The following is a 25,177-nucleotide window of genomic DNA, read 5'->3' as shown; positions in this document are numbered from 1 at the left end:
CGCGGTGACTCGTGGTGCAGTTTGATGAAACGTGGCCAAATTTACTCGAGTGAATTTTTTTTTACGAGAAAGCAGGTTCGTACTGAATATTTTGCTACATCGTATTTATTCAAGTTCAATTTCGAAGCAGATTTTGTTTAAGGGGGGTGAGAATTCTAGAGAACAGGATGAGTCTCGTTTTCAATTTGGACCCGGGGTCACAGGCGTGACCTTTACAGGATTATGGATGGATGTTTAGTCTTACCGTAATTGGTTGTTACGAGTTCATAATTTTGCGGGAATGTTTTGCCACGTTAAACCATTTTACAATGTGCTTGCGAGATGTGATCCGTGTGAATGCAAACATATTCTTGGAGAATTTTCTTGCTGTGGATTTCACACTTGATGATGATTGCTTGTGTTGCAGTCGAAATGTCGTGAGAATTTTATTGTTTTATATTTTATTATTTGATTGTTTCCCTTCTAAGTTACTTTACCGAAAGAACCAAGAATATGAATCCCTGCAGTCACGAAAGCTTTAAATCAAAATTTAAACGCAAACATTTTAAATGGTATTTAATTGAACGTGCGCCCTGTTGTGCAACGGTAAAAAAATAATGGCAGGACTTTATCTGCATAATTATCCCAGTACGAGGTGACCAACTTTGCATTAATCTTTGTTAATATACCACAGCATGGACCAAAGCCCACACGGTGCATTGATTATTGCTCTCCAATTGAGTCGGTACTCGAAAAGCACGTTTAAAGTTAATGATTTATATTGCTGTTATTATTCTTCTAGGCAAGATACAAGTTCGTAATTATGGTGTGTACAATGTACGGGCACAGAGACCACATCCACATTAAACCCAGTCAGACTGTGCACGGTGGTAAATGTCACGTGCGTGACATGAAAGACGCTGCATTGATTCGAGTTACGGTCGTGATGTATAAACATTCTAATGGATGGTCCAAATGTCCCGTGACCTCCATTTAATTATCTTAAAACGTACATTCCCCCCTCTATAAAAAAATAACGTTTATTTAAAGCAGAAGTGAATACTGTATTGCTAAGGAAACAACAACAAAACATTGTTCACGGTCAATGAATTGAGGGGGGTTGTCACCAGACATCTGGACCACCTCTGGACATTAAATACATGGAATCGCACGCATTACGTTCCTGTACAGACGATCCCATTGTACACCGACACTTAAACATCATAAACATCGTCGCCACATTGTCAAAAGGTCTCACTTATTGCGTCTATATTCAAGGTACACTCAAATCGACTCCACAGCAGTAAGTACAGGTTGGTCCAGATGTCTTGTGACCCCCCCCCCCCCATGAATAGACACCAATCACTTTGCATACTGTATGCATCTCCGTTTTAAATAAATCTTATTACATTTTAGATAATTAAATGGGGAGGGTCACAGCACATCTGGACCATGCATGTATGTGCATTAACCCCGTGCGATGTAAAGTTGGTGGTGCAGCTGGGCATGATGGTACAGTACTCACGGCATAATGGTACAGTACTCACAGCATGGACGGTCACATCCACAGACACCTTCAGAGGCGTCTTCCGCGGCATCTTGTCTCGTGTAACAACACCAACAACCACCACCAACAATAACCACCACCAACAATAACCACCACCAACAACCACCGCCAACTACCACCACCTACAACAACCACCAACAACAACCACCACCAACTACCACCACCTACAACAACCACCACCAACAATAACCACCACCAACAACCACCGCCAACTACCACCACCTACAACAACCACCACCAACAACCACCACCACCTACAACAACCACCACCAACAACCACCACCACCTACCACCAACAACAATAACCACCGCCAACTACCACCACCTACAACAACCACCACCAACAACCACCACCACCTACCACCAACAACAATAACCACCACCAACTACCACCACCTACAACAACCACCACCAACAACCACCACCTACCACCAACAACAATAACCACCACCAACAATAACACCAGCAACCACCACCTACAACAACCAACAACAACCACCACCAACAATAACACCAACTACCAACAACAACCACCAACTACCACCACCTACAACAACCACCACCAACAACAACCAACAACAATAACACCACCAACCACCACCTACAACAACCAACAACAATAACACCACCAACCACCACCTACAACAACCACCACCACCACCACCAATAACACCAACAACCACCACCAACAACCAACCACCACGACCAACAACACCCCGTTGGCTACAGACCGTTGTGCGACTAGCACCTATCAATATTTAAAAGATAACAAACACCGCCGCACCCCCACCCCGTACATAGCCCGCGACTGACTGTCGTGGGCAGGCAAGTGCTGTTATTGAAGGCCGGCACTGTGTGGGTGGCCAGCACCACCACCCCCGGCCGCCTTTGTCTCCCCAGCGGCGATGTTAGACTGCGCAGCGAGCGTATCACAACGGCACACGAACAGCGTGCCCAGACAAAAGCTAAATCCCTGACGACCGCGTCGGAACCTCGACAACGCAACGTTGAATCAACACAACAGCGCTTGCAAACAGAAACCCCAACCCACAGTTTCCCTTTAAACCCCTCCCCTCCAGCCAGCATCCTTTAAACCGATGTATCCGCCGGATGTGATGCCGTCGAAAGCAACTTATTTAGTTATTTAGCTCGTTACAAAGCTTGCTTACTCCAGTCTCGGGAGCGCTGCACGAACAATGGGGTCCTGCACGAACAATAGGGTCCTGCACGAACAATAGATCCCACTCCCCTATTGTTTTCGTCTGGTACAGCAACGTGACTGAGAGCCTCGTCAAAGATTCGTGACCACGTGCGTTGCACCGTGTGCGTGTGTTTGTGCGTGGGACCCTTTGATATAATAGGCGACGTTTCGGGCAACATACCATTATTCATAGTACACGTACATAACAGAAGGGTTGGTTATGCAACATTAGTAATGTCAATATTCATTAAAGATGACAATATTTATAAAGGAAACGGGACGTTTCGGACAAGGATCCTTTCTTCATAGTACGTAAACGAAGAAGGGGCTATTTCCCGAATCGTCGGACAAAAGGAGTTTTCCTGTAACCATGCAGTGTTAAATCTGCATCGACTGGTGCTACAGTTCCTTCAAATAACTTAACAAATCACTCAATAACAAAAGATAAATGTATAATAGACGACGTTTCAGGCAATGGCCCTTCTTCACAGGGCATAGGCCATTCTGTCAGTATGCTGTGAAGGACTATTGCCCGAAACGTCGCCTATTATAGATATGTGTTTCCTCTTAAGGCCACAGTGTTATTGACGCAAAGCACCACAGCTGCCAATGCAGCGTCATTTTTACTATAAACATTTTTTTTACTATTTTAAACCAAGTTATATTTGTATTTTACCACGTAAGGCCCACTGAGCGATGTAGCTCTTTATCAGAAGCGACCTGGCCACAAATGATATCCCAAAGATGGCTTAGGGGCCATCCATGTAGTAGGTACGTAAAATCTGTCAAAACTTGACCCCTCGACCCCTCCCTGTACGCCTGACGCATCCCCCCCCACCCCCATGACGACTCTAATGAGACAAGAATGTGTGTCCCGCGCGTGACGTCACTCTACATGAGCCCCACCCCCCTCCGCGTGACGTCACTCCACATGAGCCCCACCCCCCTCCACCAGACGTCACTCCACACGAGCCCCACCCCCCTTCGCGTGACGTCACTCCACATGAGCCCCACCCCCCTCCACCAGACGTCACTCCACACGAGCCCCACCCCCCTTCGCGTGACGTCACTCTACATGAGCCTCACCCCCCTCCGCGTGACGTCACTCCACATGAGCCACACCCCCTTCCGCGTGACGTCACTCCACATGAGCCCACCCCCCAGCACAACGTCACTCCACATGAGCCCCACCCCCCTCCACGTGACGTCATTCCACACAAGCCCCAACCCCCCCCGCGTGACGTCACTCCACATGAGCCCCACCTCCCTCCGCGTGACGTCACTCCACATGAGCCCCACTCACCCAAGCGTGATGTCACTCCACATGAGCCCCACCCCCCCAGCATGACGTCACTCCACATGAGCCCCACCCCCCTTCGCGTGACGTCACTCCACATGAGCCCCACCCCCCTCCACCAGACGTCACTCCACACGAGCCCCACCCCCCTTCGCGTGACGTCACTCTACATGAGCCTCACCCCCCTCCGCGTGACGTCACTCCACATGAGCCACACCCCCTTCCGCGTGACGTCACTCCACATGAGCCCACCCCCCAGCACAACGTCACTCCACATGAGCCCCACCCCCCTCCACGTGACGTCATTCCACACAAGCCCCAACCCCCCCCGCGTGACGTCACTCCACATGAGCCCCACCTCCCTCCGCGTGACGTCACTCCACATGAGCCCCACTCACCCAAGCGTGATGTTACTCCACATGAGCCCCACCCCCCCAGCATGACGTCACTCCACATGAGCCCCACCCCCCCAGCATGACGTCACTCCACATGAGCCCCACCTCCCTCCGCGTGACGTCACTCCACATGAGCCCCACTCACCCAAGCGTGATGTTACTCCACATGAGCCCCACCCCCCCAGCATGACGTCACTCCACATGAGCCCCACCCCCCCAGCATGACGTCACTCCACATGAGCCCCACCTCCCTCCGCGTGACGTCACTCCACATGAGCCCCACTCACCCAAGCGTGATGTTACTCCACATGAGCCCCACCCCCCCAGCATGACGTCACTCCACATGAGCCCCACCCCCCCAGCATGACGTCACTCCACATGAGGCCCACCCCCACCTCATTAATATTCACGAGTGGGTGAGATTTTTACACCGACGCAGAGGAAGGTTGAGCTGAATTAAATAATTTATTACGCAAAGTCGCTTCAAATATGACGTTTATTTACATAAAGTTACGGTAAAAAAATAAATTTACGTAACACACTGCTCCATCCGTACGTGACGTCACTGCAAAAGAGCCCCCCTCCCCTCCCCCCGTCATTAATAATCATGAGCGGGTGAATCACGCGTTCCCACCTGATGATGGACGCTTGTGTTGCGCCCGAAACGTCGTGATTTATTTTATTTTATACCTACGTGACTTTACCAAAAGAACCAAAGAGTAAGAAAACGTAAATGTGCATCTTTAATATTTCAGCTTCCGTCCTAGGACGGGCAAACAAGCTATAATTCTGGATTTGAAGCTTTCGTGACTGCAAGGATTCATACTCTTTAGTTTTTTCGGTAAAGTCACGTAGGTAAAAAATGAAATTAAAATTAATAAAAATAAAATAATAAAACTCACTAAGAGTATGAAACAAGCTGTAGACCTATCGAACGGCCGATATTTAATCCACGCAGAAACGACCAAGGATTAATAATATTAACGTGTTTAAGCAAACAGATAGTCCACCGCCGGACTATCTTACTCATTTGAAGGCCAAATGTAGACAAATTATTTTAGAGGCTTCACCTCCATCCCCCCCGTTTCCTATGCGTACAGACATTGTCAGTAGACCCCCCCCCACCCCGATACGCAAGCAAACACATTTGGGTTAACCTCCCCTCCCCTCCATGCGTTTGTACTAAATGGATGGCCCCTTATTGAAGTGTACATTTATAGCAGGCAAATACTCTAAACGCACGTTTCTGGCGTCAAGGTTGGGATTGAACCCACAATCTCCTGTATACCTGGCGAGGTAGTTAACATCTCGCCAACGCAGCTCCACGCGGTGCCGGGATTAAGTTTTTAAACGTGTTTATTAGAGTCGATGTGTTTTTTTTTAATTAAAGTCAAGCCTGTAAAACGTTTAATCGCCACCGTGGCTAGGTGATGTTAACTACCTCGCCTGGTATACATGCAGGAGGTCGTGTGGTCGATCACAACTCTGACGCCTACTGTATATTTGGAGTTTGCTTGTCTCTCTCCCCGTGGTCGCGTGTATTTTTCTCCAGTTCCTCGGGTTTTTGCCTCCACATTTAGCATCAACATGCGTTCAGAATACAGGGTGTTTAAAAAACACGGACCCGATTTAAAATCGCTAAATCTCTACAACCACGAACCGCCCATGAATGAAACTCTTACCACTTGAAAGGGCGGGGCATAGAGTTTCACATGATGACCGCTCGATGCCTCTCCCAGCGCACAAACAGCCCCAAGCCTCAGTCATTCGCAAGACGCACTGCCCCAAGACTTGGCGCTACACTCTTGGCCCCCCCAAGATCCTCAGACATCATCACACCCTGCGACTTTCTCTTGTGGGGATACGTCAAAGACCGTCGTGTTTTTGTGCCACCATTAGCGACTAATCTGGAAGACCTCAAATACAGAATCACGGCAGCGGTGACTTCAGTGGAAGAAGACACTTTGAGAGGCGTTTGGGACGAATTAAACTGTCGTCTCGATGTTGTCCGTACAGCAAGTGGAGGGTACATAGAGCATTTATAAAATGGTTAGTATAGTAAAACTTGATAACTCATTAAACCGTTTGTAACTTTTTGTGTAATTGTAACGTGTTGCCATCGTGAAATATACTGCTTTGAAATTGGGTCCGTCTTTTTAAACACCCTGTATTTGGCTACTAACTTCCACGTGATAAGCCACTTCGTTGGGCTAACGTTTTGGCCCGTTCGCTTCTGAAAAATAAGCTAATAGCTAAGTCGGCTTTACCTGGTCAAATAAAAAAAAGTGTATAGTTTTAAATGCCATCATGAAACATTCAGGTCTGACAATGTGTGGCAATGGGTTGATTACAAGTGGCAAAATACCAACGTTAATTTCACATTCCAGCAATTGGACAGACACGTCTGGAGAAACAGTTCAAAACATTCGTCAGCAACACCGCCCCTAAAATGAAAAAAACATGCACAGTGATAATGCAGGTTTCGGTTAATGGACCCTCTTCATGGCTCTAGGGTGCGTTGATAAATGTTTGCTTTTTGTTATTTGTGCCTGTTGCAGCACTGCCACCCGCAGCGTCACACTAAATGTCGTACAGCTAATCCGCATGCATGTTGGCTGCAATGGCAATAGTTGAACTTGCTTTGCCACTATTAACCCTGCTTGCTTGTATGATTGAAGTACTGCTCCTCGCCATAGTAACGTGTAATACTGGTAGGAACCACCTGGTTCCACCAGCCCACAGGGGATTCTTGTGTCCGTCCGTCGTGCATAAAAAAATGGGAGGGGTGGGGCTGGGTGGAGAGGGGAAGGTGGGGAGGGTGGGGAGGGTGGGGCTGGGTGGGGAGTGGGAGGGGTGGGGCTTGGTGGGGAGGGGTTGGTTACCCCGTGGTGCCCTTATAAAACTCAACGTTTAACCTACTCACGCCGGCTTGTGCCCGCCCTCACAGTCGGGCATATTTGCGGAATACACCAACGTTCCTACCAGCTTCCTCCGCAGGAATGTGTAATATAAATATGTGCCGCATGCTGGGTAGGATAGCACTGCCCCACCCGCTTAACGGAACAAATAGACACTTGTAATTATGACTTTTGGTTATACGTTAATACAAAATAGCATGCACATCCACAGCCCCTTATTCAACGCGCTGCTGGATTTGGACCTATACTGTCTGAACCGTGCGGGTCGTGGCGGTTTTTTGACCATACTTCACCACGCAGGGCTGTGCGGGTTAGTGAAGGCGGGGAAGGAGGACAGACGAGGACGCATAGAGGTACAGTATAACACAAGATGTTGGTGTACTGGTATTTGCTGCTCACCACGTGCACGACGCGCAATTCGTTATTTCAGGATCGTGGCTTTTTTGATTAAGCGAGAAATTGGCTCGTCTTGAGCCACCCACGCAAAATTCCACGTTCCCATGGCGGAGTTCCGTTTGTCCACAGGAGGACCTCTCACACAAAATGCGAGCGAGTGCTCTGACTACAGCGACGCCCGTTCAGTACCTAAACAAACTATTTAAATTGTTTAAAAACAGGGGGAAATGTGAATTCTAGTTAATGGAGGACCTATAATCAACCTCAACAGTTTCATATCGTGTACCCTCTGATAATGCCCCTCCCCGCATTCAGAGTCGGAATCACAGCGTGCTTTGCATGTCAAGATGCCACCACCATTCTTGCATATATTCTTCTCGTGGCCGTCGAGTTTAAATTTTTTTGTCATTTCGTGAAAGCGCTTGAATTGTTTTTATTTTGAGCACGCGGCACAACACAAGACGATCCTGAGCGGCGTTAGAGAAATATCAGTGACGGATGCAAGCACACGAATTGACCACAAGGGGTCGCTATCGTATCGTCTATGAGAAGAAAGCCAAGGCGACTTTGCAGCAACCGGCATGTGTACGTTCCAAGCCCCAGTATCTGGCCTGTCATCTCAGACAACCCATGGCACCTGCTGGGTCTGTCCCGTGACCTCCTGCCAGCGGGCCTTTGACACATCACGTGGCCTCAAAGTGCACCGAGCATGGCGCAAGCGCCGTGGTGACGCCACCGCCACTTCGTGGTGAACGTCAGTCGTTATGTTATGGTGAACGCACTGTTGATCCTACCCACACTCAATAGGTCGTGGGAAAATTATTTGACCATTCTTCACCACGCTGGTCAGTGTAGGTTTAAAAAGACTGGAAGCAAAGACGTGGGGGGCTTAGAAGTACAGTACCATACCGCCCGTTGCTCTCCAAAAGCGGTGGCGATGTTATCTCCCTCGCCCAGTATGCAGGAGGTTGTGGGTTCCGTCCCGACCCTGACGCCTGTATATTTGGAGTTTGCATTTCTCTCTCCCCGTGGTCGCTTGGATTTTTTCTCCGGGGTTTTCCCTCCACATTCAGAAATACGCATTTAGATTATTTGACTGCTATACATTTCCACATGATAAGCCGCTTCGTTGAGCTATCATTTGTGACCAGGTCGCTTCTGAAAAAATGATGTATATGTTTGTGTTGTTGTTTACAACCCCGCAAGCTATATCCATGGAGGTCACCCATCCGAGCGATAGCCAGGCGCCACTACACTCAGCTTATAAAGTCTGACGGCGATCTGGCCATAAGCGACCGCTGGACTTGCCCAGCTGTAATTTTACTTGCAAAATGAGACATTTCATGCATTCATCTTGCTGTTTTTTTCTAATTTTTATAGACATCACATATACTGTTATGGGAGTGCAAGTGGCCTTGGGTCAGGACATGTTTTGAGTGACGGACGAGACGAGTGAAGGAATGGCAGCCCAAGGAGGGAACTGGATTCCGAGACGACAACCACCGTGGAGGTGGAACGATGAGATATAGATTCGTGGCATCGCAGGACCATGATCAATTGGCAATAACGCAAATATGCCTTCACCCAGCAGGAGATAGAACACGTGTGATGATACTCTTAGGTTTGTTTCGGTAAAGTCACGTGGGTAAAAATAAAAATAATAATAACTGAAAATAAATATATTAATTCACGGCGTTTCGGAGGCAACACAAGCTTCCTTCATCAGGTTTAAAAAGGTGCGCTACAGTTATTTTGCTGTGCCCTTTTACACCTGATGAAGGAAGCTTGTGTCGCCTCCGAAACGTCGTGATTGAATTGATTTATTAAAAAAAAAATACCTACGTGACTTTACCGAAAAAACCTAAGAATATGAATCCTTGCAGTCACGAAAGCTTCAAATCTAGAAAAAAACGTGTGATGATGGTGATGATAATATGAATGCTCAATGGCACTTATCATAGAGCGGTGGCATTTCCACAATCCCATGGCGGTGGCCGAGTACCTCCACGGGATGAGCAATGTTGCAATTTCCTGCCGAGAAAGGAGAGGCAATGTGTGGCAGAGATTGTGCGACTGTTGAACTGTCACCCAAAACACGCTCACGGCTCATAAACGTCGAAACTAATCGCAGAAACAACCCGCGTCCTCTCTCTCCCATTCCTCGGTTGTGTCAAATGTCAACATATATTTTAGTGCCATTTTCGCTGTCAGAGCTAATGGTATTTTTGCTGATATATCACCGCCTGGAGTTTTGCCTCGTCCGCCTACTGCATTGCGGCCGCGTGACGTGGAAAAACAAACACAAATAAATATAAGTGCGAGGAAAATGGGATGGCGGAGGAAAAAGAAGATAATTTATTTTATCGCGGTTGCTCAGCAGAGACCCTCAAGGCCTGTAATGTAAATTAGCCAGCAACAAAGAAAACTAGAGCAGGCATAGAAGAGATGTTGCGTCGTATTGGGCGAGTTACACCTTTACAAGTAATATGTTGCTGTAATCAGATTAGCTGTGGTTTTCTTAGTAGCAATTTATTTTCAGTCCGTATACCGGCTGGAGCGCATTGCTCAGGAGGGAAAGGTTGCGATTAAAAATTCTGCTCAGGAGTTGACTCGTTCTTGTCTCCAGGGTGGATAAAATGAGTACACTTTGTTGAAAGTCAACAGTGGTTACCCCTACGGATAATGTGATGACAGTGATGGATTCCTCGTCCTGTGGATATCCACAGTGGCGTGGCGTGGCTGGCATGGTGTCATGTTGTCATAATTTTATTGAGGGCCCTGTCCAATTTCGCCCTCCCCTCTCCACTCATTATAGCGCCGGCACCCCTCCAGTTAGGAGCTTATTCATGGGAGCGATAGAATCACAGTACTGTACAGTACAACAATTATATCATCCTCACTGCACTGGGCATCCTGCTGACCACCACATTGCCTGCCAAGGTGCTTGCACTGCAGGTGATCTGACCATAGGCATTATTAAGGCTCACACCTAAATTGTGAGTGAATGGTTTTTGATCAACTGCAGAATTTCCAACATGCTCTGGGGTCCGATCTTCCAAGATGTCTTGAGACTAAACTAAAACTATTTTTTCTTACCAGGTAAGGCCCATTGAGCTATAGAATTTTTTTCAGAAGCGATCTGGCCACAAATTATAGCTCAGCGAAGTGGATTATATAGCAGCCAAATTACTCTCAACGCATGTTGATTCTAAATGTGTAGGGAAACACCGGAGGACCAGGATAAAAATCCACGCGACAACGGGGAGAAGTTGCCTTTGCAGGACGACACGTGTGGACTCCCTTTCCCATTCACCACCACTTACCAACGCAGTCACCATAATGCGTTGACGGCAGTTACTGGACTGACTGTGAACGAGCAGACGGCCCTTCGTGGCAAAACGGCATTCGTGCGCTCATCATATCTGGCAACCAGCGGTGACGTTGTTGAACATCGCAGCGGGAAGTCAAAGCTACGATGCGTAGCAGCGAAGTCAAATCCCGAGCTTCTTCGTCGTGTCTCCTGTCCAACCCACAAAGTGTTTTGTCAATATTCTGCGCAGGCCATCGCTTCTGGGTGTTGGCATTGCCAAATCTTGAGAAGTGCATTGTGGGTACATGTCAGGAGATGATCCATGGTTTGCTTCTCCTGACCAATCACGTTGTTCGGTTGTGCAGAAGCCCCCCCCCTTCCCCAACCATGATTTCACGAGAGAGTTGCATCTGCCTAGAGCAGGGGTCGGCAACCAAAATAACAAGAAGAGCTATTTCTTTCCAATTCGGTACAAAATTCAGTATTTCAAGAGCCGCAATGCATCTGAGTACATACTGTACATACGTACATATCGTCAAGAAGCAGCCCGTAAAGAGCCGCATGCGGCTCCGGAGCCGTAGGTTGCCGACCCCTGCTCTAGAGCCACTCACTCTCTTCAATCTGTTTAGGCTCCGCCATTTGAGCCATTTGGAATTGGAGCCCAGATGCGAGCTTCTCACTGGGGGGTGATTCCTCCTGATCAATTCCGTCGACCTTTAGCGAGCAATGGCAGGTTCCGTTCCTCTAGTGAAACGAATGAGGGCAAAACAATTCCTAGTCGTAAGCGAAGGCTGCAGGAAAAACAAAATCGAGGGGGTTCATTTGACATCGTTGTTTGTTTGTTGTTGTGTGGAACGTCAAATACAATGGATTAGTTTGGTGATTTAAGTAGGTCAATGGCACGCGCAGGGTAGAGTTATGAGTTGTGGCCACCTTTAAAATAGAAAAGGGACTCCCGCATTTTGATTTTTGCCAAAGGTGCACGAAGCATTGAATAATTCACTTAACGAAGCATTTCAAAGGTCGCGGCACAAAAGAAATAGATCCACTAATAAGGTCACGTATATAATGCCAAGATGTAAAATTGCATGCCTACATGGACACTTCTATGGGCCTCTCTTACTCAACGCAAGATAATTCTTGACGCTTATGCAAACAGTACCTTTGAAACACGTCAACCGACTGATATTTAAATGTAATTAAAATCTTCCCGAATTTTCACCACAATTGCGCCGTCGTGTTCCGAGATAACGAATCCATCGTGAACTGTCGTCGGCCCCTGATGTCACCCCCGCTCACCGTCCTTGCCACAAATGAACCACAATACCTTGCCGATTTCCTCAAGGGCCATAAACCATCACGCGGCTTTTGGCTGCTCGCCATCGCAGACGCTGGTCACCGAATCGCGCGCTTTCGGATGCGCTTCTGCGGCCGTCTGGAACGCTCTTCCTTCCGATATTAGGGAGCCACTGGGGCTATTCATTTTAAAGTCGAGATTGAAAACTCATTTCTTTAGAACAGTTTTTTTGTGGGTTTACTTTGTTGTCCTTCCCCCGCACTTCCGATTAGCACAGTGGGCTACATACGGTGCGAAAGAAATTCAACATGCATACGTTACAGCACAGTCTGGGGAAAGAGATGGTGTCTCCAAACGACCCCTTATCCACACATCAGGGGGCAGCATTTTTCAACCGACCTCGCAACGGAGGGCGGTCCAGAGTGTGGCTTGCCTTGAAGACACAACGCTGCTGAAATGATGCACACCCAGAAGGCCGTGAAGCTGACGGGTTGTTTACAAAATATATATCCACATTTTTTTTTTACGTGGAGTGTGTTAGGGATACATTGTCTGCTTTTTTAATTTTCGTCGCAAATTATACCGATTTTTTTTAATTTCTCAACGATGGAATGCAGTCAAATTAAGTGCATAGGCAATTTTACTACCTCATTAGGCTGGACACTCCGGCTTCTCAGGGTTGGCTGCTTGTATTTGCTACCCAAGATCTCAGTGGTGTCTTCTCAGCGCTCTGAGCCATCCTGTCACCTCAATCACGCAACATGTTTTCATGTTCGTTCTCGGAACTGGGCTAGGTCCAATTAAGTTGAAACAATGTACTTTACTGGAAGAACCAAGAAGATGAATCCCCGCAGTCACGAAAGCTTTAAATCGAAATTGAAACAATGTAATTTAGTAAATTATGTTTTTTGTGCAGTCATTGCTGACCAGACTATTGCCCTTGACTCGCTAAACTGAGAACCCGGATTAATAGGCTGGTGAATTCTGGATTGGAACCCAGTGAGCATTGTTCGCTTCAAGCTCTGCCATGGACATTATGAACCCTCTGAGCAATCTTGGCCCCTTTCAAACGTGAAGTATACCTTAGTTGCATAGAGCCCAATGTATTTGCCACGTTGGCGAGATGTTACTTACCTCGCCTGGTATACAGGAGGTCGTGAGTTTGATCCCGACCCTGACGCCTGCTGTATATTTGGAGTTTGCATGTTCTTCCCGTGGTCACGTGGATTTTTTTCCAGGTTCTCCGGTTTTTCTCTCCACATTTAGAAACACGCGTTTAGAATATTTGGCGGCTAAAAATGTCCACGTTATTAGCCACTTCGTTGAGCTATTATCATTTGTGGCCAGGTCGCTTCTGGAAAAGAGCTACATAGCTCGGTGGGCCTTACCTCGTAAAATAAAAAAAAGTTTAAATAGTTTCTAGTTTTCGTAGAAACCAGAGGCCGTTCACGAGCAGGCTATAACTGGCAGCGTTTAAGACCGTTGCTCACTGTTTCAGCGAGTCAAAACAAGACGTTTGCGGATCCACGAATGTCAAAAGGTCTCCGCGCGTCTCGCCTCATCGTAAAGCCGAATCGCACTCGACGGGCGCACAAAACCCCGTCACCGCTGTCATCACACCGTGCCCCCCCCCCCCCCCAGTATAACGTGCGACCCCAGCGAAGTTTGCATTTGTAATAACTGTGCTCAACACATCACCTCCACATTACCGCAGCGAAACATTCTGCCTCGTGTAACGAGCGTGCGTGCGCTGTGCATGGGATGCAGTCCCACTGCATCCCATGCACCGGGGGGGGGGGGGGGGGCGGGCGAGGTGGTTAGGGGGCACCGTCCTACAACCTCGGCGACCTGGGTTTCATCCCCGGCCATGGCTAACCTCAATGGCTGGGAGAGTATGCGGGCCCGTTCTGGACAACTGGGTTGTTCCTTCTTCTTTTGCACGGCTGATGTAGATGCAGAGCAGCAACGACCATTTCACATTCGAAGGTGGTCATTAAGCCCAGATAACAGCGTCAGGAGCGCATCGGATCGTATCGCCGTGACGTCTCCTTCGTGCTTGCGGAATTCCCACGGGTTATCGGAGCCCTGCGTGTGTGCCTAGCGCTTCGTCGAGACATCAGCGCTGTGTGAACACAAAGGTGACAAGGTCATGGTGCTGGCCACACCACCCTGAATAGCTGCCAATTGTGTGCCCTTGTAAGGTGCTCGCTCACTGCACCTGTTGCCCAATTCCACGTGGATACCGCAATGTGGTGGTGACTCACGTGCTGGGGAGATAGAGGGACAGACCTGCAATGTCTTGCTCACGCCACTTGCTGGGTGGAAGAACCTCCACTGAAGGGAGTTCTCGAGAGAGCAACGCCACAGCGTTTGGTCTACTCTTCCATGCTCGGAAGAGTTGGGAGTACACACACGTTACCCCACCGCACGCGGCCTGTCAATGGACTCAACTGCGGTGAACCCGTTTATACCGCTTGGGTGGGTAATAGTGGAGGAATGTACGAATCATTTATAATCAATGTGTTGTTAACCCACCACCACCCGGACACAGCCAATTACTTTGGTTTGTCAGGTAAACAGAACGTGCCAATGAGTGACTACTTCAGCACACCGGTGTGTTGGAGAGTAAACCTACAACATTGACAATTTTTAGGACGACGTTTTGCTGGTGATTATAACCAGCTTCATCAGGCGATTTGCCAGAATTGTGAAGAAATCTTCCCGTTTTCTCAAACGGAGTTGGAACCGTCCCCGTTGTTTTCACCGTCACGCCGGGAGGTGGAGTCTAACCGGCGCTTCTGGATTGCAAGTCCACAACGCTGCCCATCACACCACGGCACCATGCACATGGCGGTATTTGTTAAAATTAACTTTCCATTTATTGGTTTGAGTTTACTGAAGCGGCAACTTCAGCAGTCTTTATATTTTTTCCATTTTTTTCAAAAGCGGGTGAATATATTAGCATTACCACCGCCACACACTTGTGCATCTAATCAACTTGCAACGTCTGTTATGATGCTCAGCAGAAATTTATTAAAATCCCCTTATCTCAACGTCGCAATCAACGGTTCAAAACCACGCGTGGCTTTGCGCCGCAACGCCGAACAATCATTGTCGTTAATTCACGCGCGAGAAATGATCAAGACAGAGATTCAGCCGACTACAGAGACGGCTCAACATTTGTTTAGTTAATTAACTCATCCTCACACGCGTGAGCCCACGAAAAATAAAATGTTGTCTGACCTTTTTGTCAAAGCCGCCGGTGTCAAAAATCGGCGGCATATTTAATCAGATAATTAAAAACATCAGCTTCAGTATTTCTAAAACTTTTGCACGGCAACAATCTTATTAAACTATTACAATATCCAAAGTCATCGTGTATCCCCCACTCAAGCGAGCATTCGGGCTGACGGTCCAAACAAGCCAGGAGACGGAAATTCCACATCAGGATGTCCGAGGCCATACATCTCATTAAAACAACCGTTCCACAAAGCGGTACACATCTACACGAAGCCGTTCTTGTAGTTTCATCCCATTTGTGCTCTCAGGGTCACGTCTCGAGGCGCAGGGCACGCTTGGATCTTCTTCTTCCACGCGCTTGTTCCACTCACGTGTGGAATCTGTTGTCCTAGCACCCTTCTCCACGCTGCCATGTCCTGTGCCATCTCTCTTTCCGCTCCGCCGGCCACCGTGTCCGATCGCACCACATCGCCCCTCCACCTCTTCTTCTGCCTTCCTCTTGATCTCTTTCCTTCCACTTGCATCACTTGCACCTTCTGACCCACGTCATTTTCCTGTTCTCTCTCCACGTGATCGAACCACACCAGAGCCTTTTCTCTCTCGTCTTCTCTGTGATTTCTACCACCTTGAGTCTTCCTCTCACTCCTTAATTTCTCGCCATGTCTTTGCTAGTTAAACCCAACATCCACCGCACCACCCTCATCTCTCTGACTGCCATGGCTACAGGGCACGCTTGGATCTCTCGCCTTCCGTGTCACAGCAGCGGTTCCCATCCTGCCGGGACCCGCGGACGACCGTCAAACCTCGATCGTGTCGCACACCATCGCCACCACCACCACTACCACCACGCAGTCAAAAGTATTTTGTATTTTTTTAAAAATATATTTCCTTCTTTTCATAACTGATTTAGTTCATGGTGACGGTGCGCGTCACAACGTGACGTAGCGGGCACGCGTATTGCCTCAATTACATTTTTGTTTAACATGTTTATTTTATCCGTAAGCTTTCACGATCAATATTCCGATTTTTTTTTCATTTACTACAAATCAACGGGAGTCCGGTACAAAGCGCTGATCACAGAACCGCGGTGGGGGAGAGTGGACAACAGAAACTCCGTGAACAACATCCCGATTTTCGGCGCGACAGGGCCCTACAAAGGGGGATAATTGGGCACACCACCCCACCCAGGTGGGAACCACGTGCGGGGCATGACACAGTCGAAACGTCGTGAGAACTTTTATTGTTTTATATTTGTATCATTTTATTATTTCCCTTCTACGTAACTTACCGAAAGAACCAAGAATATGAATCCCTGCAGTCACGAAAGCTTTAAACAAAAAAAAACTAAAACTACATTTGTATTTTACCAGGTAAGGCACACTGAGCTGTATAGCTCTTTTTCAGAAGTGACCTGGCCACAGATGATAGCTCAACGAAGTGGCCCATCGTCGTGTGGTAATTTATAGCGGCCAAAGACTCGAAACGCACGTCGAGCCTAAATGCGGAGGGAAAAACCGGAGGACCTGGAGACAAATCCACGCGACCACGGGGACAATACGCAAACTCTACATATACACGCATCGGGTCGGGATCGAACCCATGACCTCCTGCATACCAGGCGAGGAAGTTAACATCTCGCCATCGTTGCGCCCATGGGGAGGGGGAAGGGAAAAGGGGGAAGGTCACTAATATACTGGGAGAAGGAATGGGACAGGGGGAGGGAGGAAGGGGAGGGGGGGAAATATAATGATTCATGATCGGTTTCTGTTTGGCTTTATTCGTCGCGTGCGTCAAGCGTCAATCAGAGCAAAATAACCCTCCACCACCCGACGCAGCCAAAACGAAACGACTTGTCACGTGGGCCCGAGGCGCCAATTGATTTCGTTTTTCAGCGGCAAGCGCTCACGTTGAAAGGCGAGCGAGGATTTGGACAACGTCGCGCGTCATTCCCGTTGGCGATGACGGCCCCTGTGTGGGCAAGGGCTGGGACCCCGTCGCGTGAACGAGCGCGATTCCCAAGGAAAGCCACGTGGCAGGACCGGGCTGGACATTGACAGTTGATTGCCGAATGATAGTTAGTAATTGACAGTGTTAATTAGTTAGTTTAGCACAGGGTGAAGCTGTTTAAGTGTCCGTTAGTACCTGTGAATTTAACTTCTTTCGCAGCGTACGCAGCCAACCGTGCGAATCGGAGATGCGAAATTGGTGGTTAGAATCGGCCACCCTTCGTCACATTAAGCGGGTATTGCGTTAGTAATTGGGTAAAACCCCGCTTTACATCGGGGGATGCGTTCCTGAAAGGTGCGATGACGAATATCGCAATGACGTCAATCGAGCCATTTATAGGGTTGGTGGTGGTGGTGGTGGTAATGGTGGTGGTAGTGGTGGTGGTGGTAGTGGTGGTGGTAGTGGTAGTGGTGGTAGTGGTGGTAGTGGTGGTGGTGGTGGTAGTGGTGGTAGTGGTGGTAGTGGTGGTGGTGGTAGTGGTGGTGGTGGTGGTAGTGGTGGTGGTAGTGGTGGTGGTAGTGGTGGTGGTAGTGGTGGTGGTGGTGGTAGTGGTGGTGGTGGTGGTAGTGGTGGTGGTGGTAGTGGTGGTGGTAGTGGTGGTGGTGGTAGTGGTGGTGGTAGTGGTGGTGGTAGTGGTGGTAGTGGTGGTGGTGGTGGTGGTAGTGGTGGTGGTGGTGGTAGTGGTGGTGGTAGTGGTGGTGGTGGTGGTGGTGGTCGGAATAGTGGTGGTGGTGGTGGTGGTAGTGGTGGTGGTGGTAGTGGTGGTGGTAGTGGTGGTGGTAGTGGTGGTGGTGGTGGTAGTGGTGGTGGTGGTAGTGGTGGTGGTGGTGGTGGTGGTAGTGGTGGTGGTAGTGGTGGTGGTGGTAGTGGTGGTGGTGGTAGTGGTGGTGGAGGTGGTGGTGCTGGAGGTGGTGGTGGTAGTGCTGGTGGTGGTGGTGGTAGTGGTGGTGGTAGTGGTGGTGGTAGTGGTGGTAGTGGTGGTGGTGGTAGTGGTGGTGGTAGTGGTGGTGGTGGTAGTGGTGGTGGTAGTGGTGGTGGTGGTAGTGGTGGTGGTGGTAGTGGTGGTAGTGGTGGTGGTGGTAGTAGTGGTGGTAGTGGTGGTGGTGGTGGTAGTGGTGGTGGTGGTAGTGGTGGTGGTAGTGGTGGTGGTGGTGGTGTGCTAGTGGTGGTGGTAGTGGTGGTGGTGGTAGTGGTAGTAGTGGTGGTGGTGGTAGTGGTGGTGGTGGTGGTAGTAGTGGTGGTAGTGGTGGTGGTGGTAGTGGTGGTGGTGGTAGTGGTGGTGGTAGTGGTGGTGGTGGTAGTGGTGGTGGTAGTGGTGGTGGTGGTGGTGGAGGAGGCGAAGGCTGAGAGGCGACAGATAACGATAAAGGGCGAACGACGCTGTCAGCGCCGTGAGTGAGTAGGGATGATGAGACGTTAATCCGGTATCGGTGTTCATCACGTGGCGACGCGTTTGCGAAATGACGTAACAGGGGGAGATGTAAATCAGGATATTACCGTGATTGATATTAGTTAATGGAAAGCTTATTTGCTGGAAATTACGTCACAAGGCATAATTTGTTAAGCGTTTTAGGTGTTGCGACACACGAATCACGTATCGAATTTCATATCAGCAGCAGTCCCACGGGCCACGATCCACGGCGTTGTGGGACACCAGCGGCGTACAGACTACAGAGATGAGCCCCACAGCGCGGATGTCACAGAGCCATCTCCTGCATTGACCTCTGGTCCCCTAAGCCAGAGCCGTCCCTCGGGGTACAGCGAATCGGGGGCGACCGCTCCGAGCCCCGCGCTTTGGGGGGCCCCCCCTCCGCACTTCTCCGGTTAAGTTTGAAGGCGACAGTGGGATTTACCCCGGGCCCTGCACTGCCCCCTCTAAGGACGGCCCTGCCCACCGTAAAGGGGTAGCGTCTTCTCACTCGCTCTGCCATGTCAGACCAACAACGTTGTCGCACGACCGCCGAGCTAAAATTTAAATTCTCGTCAGCCGGAATTTTGGCAACTGAAAACGCCGAAACCAAATGTAACGCGATGGTTTTTGTTTGCGATCGACTCACTACTGCACTCGAGAACTCGGATTAATCACGGGCGGGGGCTGAACCCCAGGACTGACCTCTGAGCCACCCGGCCACTTCAGCGGTACTCATTTTTTCTAGATTTGAAGCTTTCGTGACTGCAAGGATTCATACTTTTAGGTTTTTTTTCGGTAAAGTCACGTAGGTAAAAATAAATAATAAAAATAAATAACAAAAATAATAGAAGTAATAATAGAAATAAAATAATAAATCACGACGTTTCGGAGGCAACACAAGTCTCCGTCATCAGGTGGGACCGTCACAGCAAACTTGATACAGTAAAATTTAGCTGTGACGGTCCCACCTGATGACGGAGACTTGTGTTGCCTCCGAAACGTCGTGATTTATTATTTTATTTATATTATTATTTCTATTATTTTTATTATTTATTAATAATTATTTATTTTTACCTACGTGACTTTACCGAAAAAAACCTAAGAGTTTGGTACTCATTTTATTCAACCTGGAAGGACGAAGACGATAGTCGGTTTGACCTTAGGTCCCGAATGGCACTTTGAACAACACGTCCTTTCGGGCTTTGCGAGTCGAACGCCCTGACCATGGGGGGCAACGGGGGGCTGGCGGTGGGCGGGTGGTGGCTGTGGCTCCGTAACCCTCATTACACGCAGAGGTGCAGTCACATGCGCCGCTTCAGAGCTTAATTTAGTGATAAGGCCACCGCCGCCGTGAACTTTACACGGGTGCTTTTCCCATTCGAACAACTCCGCGTGCATAGGGCATGGCGAGATCACACACGCGCGCGCGCGCTACGCTGCGCCGCACGACCGCACGTAACAGCCTCCTCCCTCCTCGTCGCCCTCTCTCCCTCTCTGCGGATGTAACCTGCGCGTGGATGTCAGGACACTCGCCTAATTTACCGCGCCGGGGATGAAGCGGTCAGGCGTGGCGCTCGCGCGGGCACTCTTCTCGCCGCTAAGGTCACAGGGCGAGACGCAAGGAGGAAAACGGGAGAAAGAAAAAAATACTAATAATCCCACTTGCCACCAAACTCCCCCACCACCACCACCCACGCGCGCTTGCGAGAGGCGAAACCTCGGGCTGCTTGGACGGAACGGCTCCGTCAGCCGTGCAAGTCACGTGCCGAGGAGCGGGCAGGAGCGGTGGGGGCGCGCTTGGGAGATCTCCCCGGCCGGCTTCGCGGCTTCGCGGCGCGGTCGTGTCTCTCACTGCCGGGGGGGGGGGGGGGCGGGCGGGCGAGGGGGACAACGGGGGAGGGGAGGGGTGGTGGCGGTATTGAGCGTCGCATAGGGGCGGGGGGGCGGGGGTCAGGGGGAATGTAATGGGATTACGCCGACAGGTGGGAAGATGAGTGCCGCGCGCAGGATGAACAGACGTCACTCGCTGGCCTGACCGTTGGGGAATAAATAACGCGGCCTTGGGCAGGAGATGTCTTTAATAAAGGCGACGCCATGGTGGAGAGATGTTAACTACCTCGCCGGGTATGCAGGAGGTCGTGGCGTCGATCAGGGTCGGGCCCTGGCGTCTATATATTTGGAGTTTGCGTCTCTCTCTACCCGTGGTCGCGTGGATTATTCTCCGGTTTTTCCCATGACACTTAAAATCAACGTGCGTTTAAAAGTATTTGGCTGCTATAGATTGCCACGTGACATTAAGCCACTTCGTTGAGCTATCATTTGTGGGCAGGTCGCTTCTGAAAAAAGGCCAAGAGCTCAGTGGGCCTTCTTTACCTGGTAAAATTAACAATTTAGTTTAGTTTATGACGGCTTGTGGACGAGACTAATGACGGAGTGGCGGCCGACAGGGGACATGCCCACGATGAACGTCCACTGTGGAGATAGAGCGGTGAAATGAAGCTCGCGTGAATGAGCTGGATGTCGATAATCGTACAGCAGTGGATAAATAATGGCTGATGACGATGATGATTGTGAAACACAACATAATATTTTGAGCGCAGAACACAATTTGAACGTGATTTTGTTTGTGTGCGGTCATTGGTGACCAAGCTCAGCCCATCGACTCGCGAGACATGAGAACCCGGTTTTAGCCACAAGCGGCAGCCTGGATTAGAACCCGGGTCCTCAGCTGTCAAGCGCAAGCGCGGACAGTGCTCAAACATTTTGACCTCTAACCTCACCTGGCCACAGAGGGCGGAATTGATTGGATGATGCCTTGAAGTCTGTAGAAGTCCAGGAAAGTCCGTGCCAGGTTTTTCCCAAGGTTCATGTCTTTCCTCCCCAAGTGGATGTTAAAGACTTCACAGGGGATTTATGGATCACAATTAGATGGAGGCTGCCGCGCCGGGAGATAGAATCGCATCGGTGACCTCTGCCTTGCAAGCCCCGCTAATGTGTGAACCGTTACACGACGACGGGGTATGGATATTTAACAAAACTAACATTGGAGACGCGGCGTGTAATCTTACAGTGCATTCTCCCTGGCCATGATAATCACGTCCTGTGTGGGTTTTTTCGGGGTATTAGAATTCACGTCGAGGTGCCTTTGCAGTGGAGTTGAAGCCATTTGCGAGAGTGTGTGTGTGTGTGTGCGTACGTTTGTGCATGTGGCTCGTGTGTTTGTGAGGGGGCGTGTGCGTAGATGTACACACCGTATCCGTGACGCGTGTGTACTTCTCAATTTACGCGTGACATTCATGTGTGTGTTTGTGTGCGTGTGTGTGTGTGTTCATGTGTGGGGGAGTGGTAAAGTAAGTGGTTAGCACGCTGTGCTATGAACCCGCGATCCGAATTAGATTCCCGCTCACGGCCAACACCAGTGACGATTATCTGAACTGGTCCTGGACCTCCCCTAGGTCAACTTAGTCTCAAACGAGTACCTGGTGCGGTGTGTAAACATCGCCAATAGGGAGACAAAGGCGGTCGGGCGTGGTGCTGGTCACCCACCCCCACGTGTGCCGTACCGGCCTTTATAGGTGCTACTCGCTAACAGCGCTTGCCCCAACAGTCTGTTAATAGCCTGTGTATGTGATGGTGGTGCCTATGTGTGTGCGTATGTGTGCGCCTATCTCAATGCCTTCTGGGCTGAGGGGCGGTGGGGGGTGTCGGCGGGGGCGGGGGGGAGAACCGCCAATGAGCCTTGACCGAAGCGAAGGGAGAACATCTCTCTCTGTCCCTCCGTTGGGCCGAGAGGTGAGCGAGAGCCCCCGTTGGTGACCGACCACGGCGCTTGCCCATTCACTCGCGGGGAAATAGACGGCAGAAAAGAGTGAACACATCTCAGCGCGACGTGGGGGGGGGGGGGGAGGAGGCAACGATGCACAGTGGCTTTATCTTATCGGAGGCCTCTGCTATCCTTCAGTCCCTTTCAGAAGGGCACAGGCCACTCGCGGCGGCGCGGAGCGCTTTACAACGACTGCCGCGGGTGGGCATCAGCAGAATGCTCCCGGGGGTCTTTAAGAGCAAAACATTGCGAGAGAGAGAGAGAGAGGAGGGAGGGAGGGTGGGTGGGAGGAAATGAAATACTATAAAAAAAACAGAAATAAACACCTCCACCGCTCGGACTGCAACGAGCACCCTTGCTTTGTGTTATGTCACGCGGGCGACCACCGAAATGAGATCGGAGTTTTGCTTCGCCGAATTAGCCGGCGCCTGATGAGGAATTCGTTGTTGTCGCGTCCCCAACAGCGGCGGTTCATCTCGGAAGAACGGACGTGGGGCGGAGGCAGGAGGTTTAAATCCCGCGGGCAGGGCAGGGCCTGGCGCTCGAGTTTGTGCGCTCCCGTAGACGCAATGGGTGGAGTAAAAAAGTGAATAGCGGGGTGGAATGAGACTTCCCCAAAATATGTGGCGCCTAAGTTCGTGGGGACTGATGATGCACGATGGACGGAGGGGTGCAGGGGGGAGCAGGTGGCGGCGGTGGTGAACGCGCTGGCCCACGACTCCAGCGAATTGAGTTCGATCTCCGGCCACGCGGCGAACATCGGTGGCGATACGATGCGTCGTCAGTCTCAACCTGTAGAGGCCCTGCCGCCACACAGTGCTCGCTCGCTCGCTCGCTGTCAAAGAGAGAGACAGAGCACGACTCGGGGAGGAACTGGAGACGAGTGGTGGGTCGGCACCAACCATTGCCCAAGCTCTGCGGTCCGCCGTATATTAAGATGTTTTTAGCCAATGAATGAGCGGTTTTATGCGCGTACGGGAAGGAACCGGAGCACTCGGAGGAAACCCCACACCACGTGTGAGGGGGCAACGAGCTACCCCAGACGGAACAGGTGGCAGGCCAGCGCTAGGCTCCAGGGTGGCCCTCATTGGCCCCCGAACTCTGACCCCACCGTGAAGTGCGATCAGACGACGCCCAAGTGGCCAATGTGGCTTTAGGAGGGCTTCATTCGGCAGTGATTGAAAGAAAGGGCTGCCAACAATTTTCTTTGTAGATATGTAAAACATAAATGAACAGCTACCAATCATTAGGTGGTAACATTTCAACGTGCAGACTTAGAAAATCAAACGTAAATAGAAAGAATACTTTGAGGGGAGAAGCTGACGATGGATGGAGATCACGATTCCATAATTCCGTTTGTGATGTGCCCCCTTTGATAACAGCTGCAGCCAGCCGGATTATAATTATTAATAATCGCAGGCTTCATCTTCATGAACTTTGTCATTGTAATAACAAAGTTCCACGATGCTCACGGACATCACCGTTATTACTTTAGTCCTTATTCTCGCCGTTAAAGTAACGTGAAGAGAGTGAATCTCCACGACGGTCACTGGCATCACAATTATGATAACTGCCGTTGTAACAGTAACAATGACGAGTGACGTTCTTACGGTTACGATTATCATCGATGCCGTTACGGTAATGATGAGGAGCGAAGCCCCAAGCCAACGGAGGATACAGGAGTCGCAGGTGTAGGGCACGGCGGGGCCGGCCCCGTGGGGCGGCACGAACGCCGAGAAGGACACCTCCAGCGTGTAGCAGAGGCAGCATGGGGAGAGCAGCGCGCCCAGCGAGCGGCGCGCCGTGCCGGCCTTCGCCGCGTCGCTGTCAAACGTCGTGCTCGCCTAGCGGGGGGGTCAGTGACGGACACACACAGGGAAAGAGATTGAGAGAGTGCACGTCTATGGGCAGTGTTGAGTCTATGGGCAGTGTTGGTCGATGGGTAGTGTTGGTCTATGGGCAGTGTTGGTCTATGGGCAGTGTTGGTCTATGGGCAGTGTTGAGTCTATGGGCAGTGTTGGTCTATGGGCAGTGTTGAGTCTATGGGTAGTGTTGGTCTATGGGTAGTGGTGGTCTATGGGCAGTGTTGAGTCTATGGGCAATGTTGAGACTATGGGCAGTGTTGAGTCTATGGTGCAGTGTTGAGTCTATGGGTTGTGTTGAGTCTATGGGCAGTGTTGAGTATATGGGTTGTGTTGGTCTATGGGCAGTGTTGGTCTATGGGCAGTGTTGAGACTATGGGCAGTGTTGAGTCTATGGGCAGTGTTAGTCTATGGGTTGTGTTGGTCTATGGGCAGTGTTGGTCTATGGGCAGTGTTGAGTCTATGGGTAGTGTT

At 50.0% G+C, this 25,177-nt stretch overlaps 1 protein-coding gene across 4 annotated transcripts in view; it reads right to left on the bottom strand.

The window, feature by feature from the left end:
• Positions 1-25,177, bottom strand: part of AGBL4 (AGBL carboxypeptidase 4) — a 423,930-nt gene that overhangs the window by 695 nt on the left and 398,058 nt on the right. For 3 of the 4 annotated variants that reach the window (XM_078867534.1, XM_078867530.1, XM_078867532.1), the window contains one exon: positions 24,213-24,685. In XM_078867534.1, coding sequence (XP_078723660.1) covers positions 24,248-24,685 — 438 coding nt within the window. In that variant the 3' untranslated portion in view covers positions 24,213-24,247. Of the gene's footprint in view, positions 1-20,735; positions 20,870-21,798; positions 21,890-24,212; positions 24,686-25,177 lie in introns of those variants that run through there. The other variant, XM_078867531.1, reaches the window with a different exon arrangement.

This window comes from Lampetra fluviatilis, chromosome 24 (genome assembly GCF_964198595.1).
Source record: "Lampetra fluviatilis chromosome 24, kcLamFluv1.1, whole genome shotgun sequence".
NCBI lineage: Eukaryota > Metazoa > Chordata > Hyperoartia > Petromyzontiformes > Petromyzontidae > Lampetra > Lampetra fluviatilis.
The sequence above is the reverse complement of the archived record's forward strand: the minus strand, read 5'-3'. Positions and strand labels throughout refer to the sequence as shown.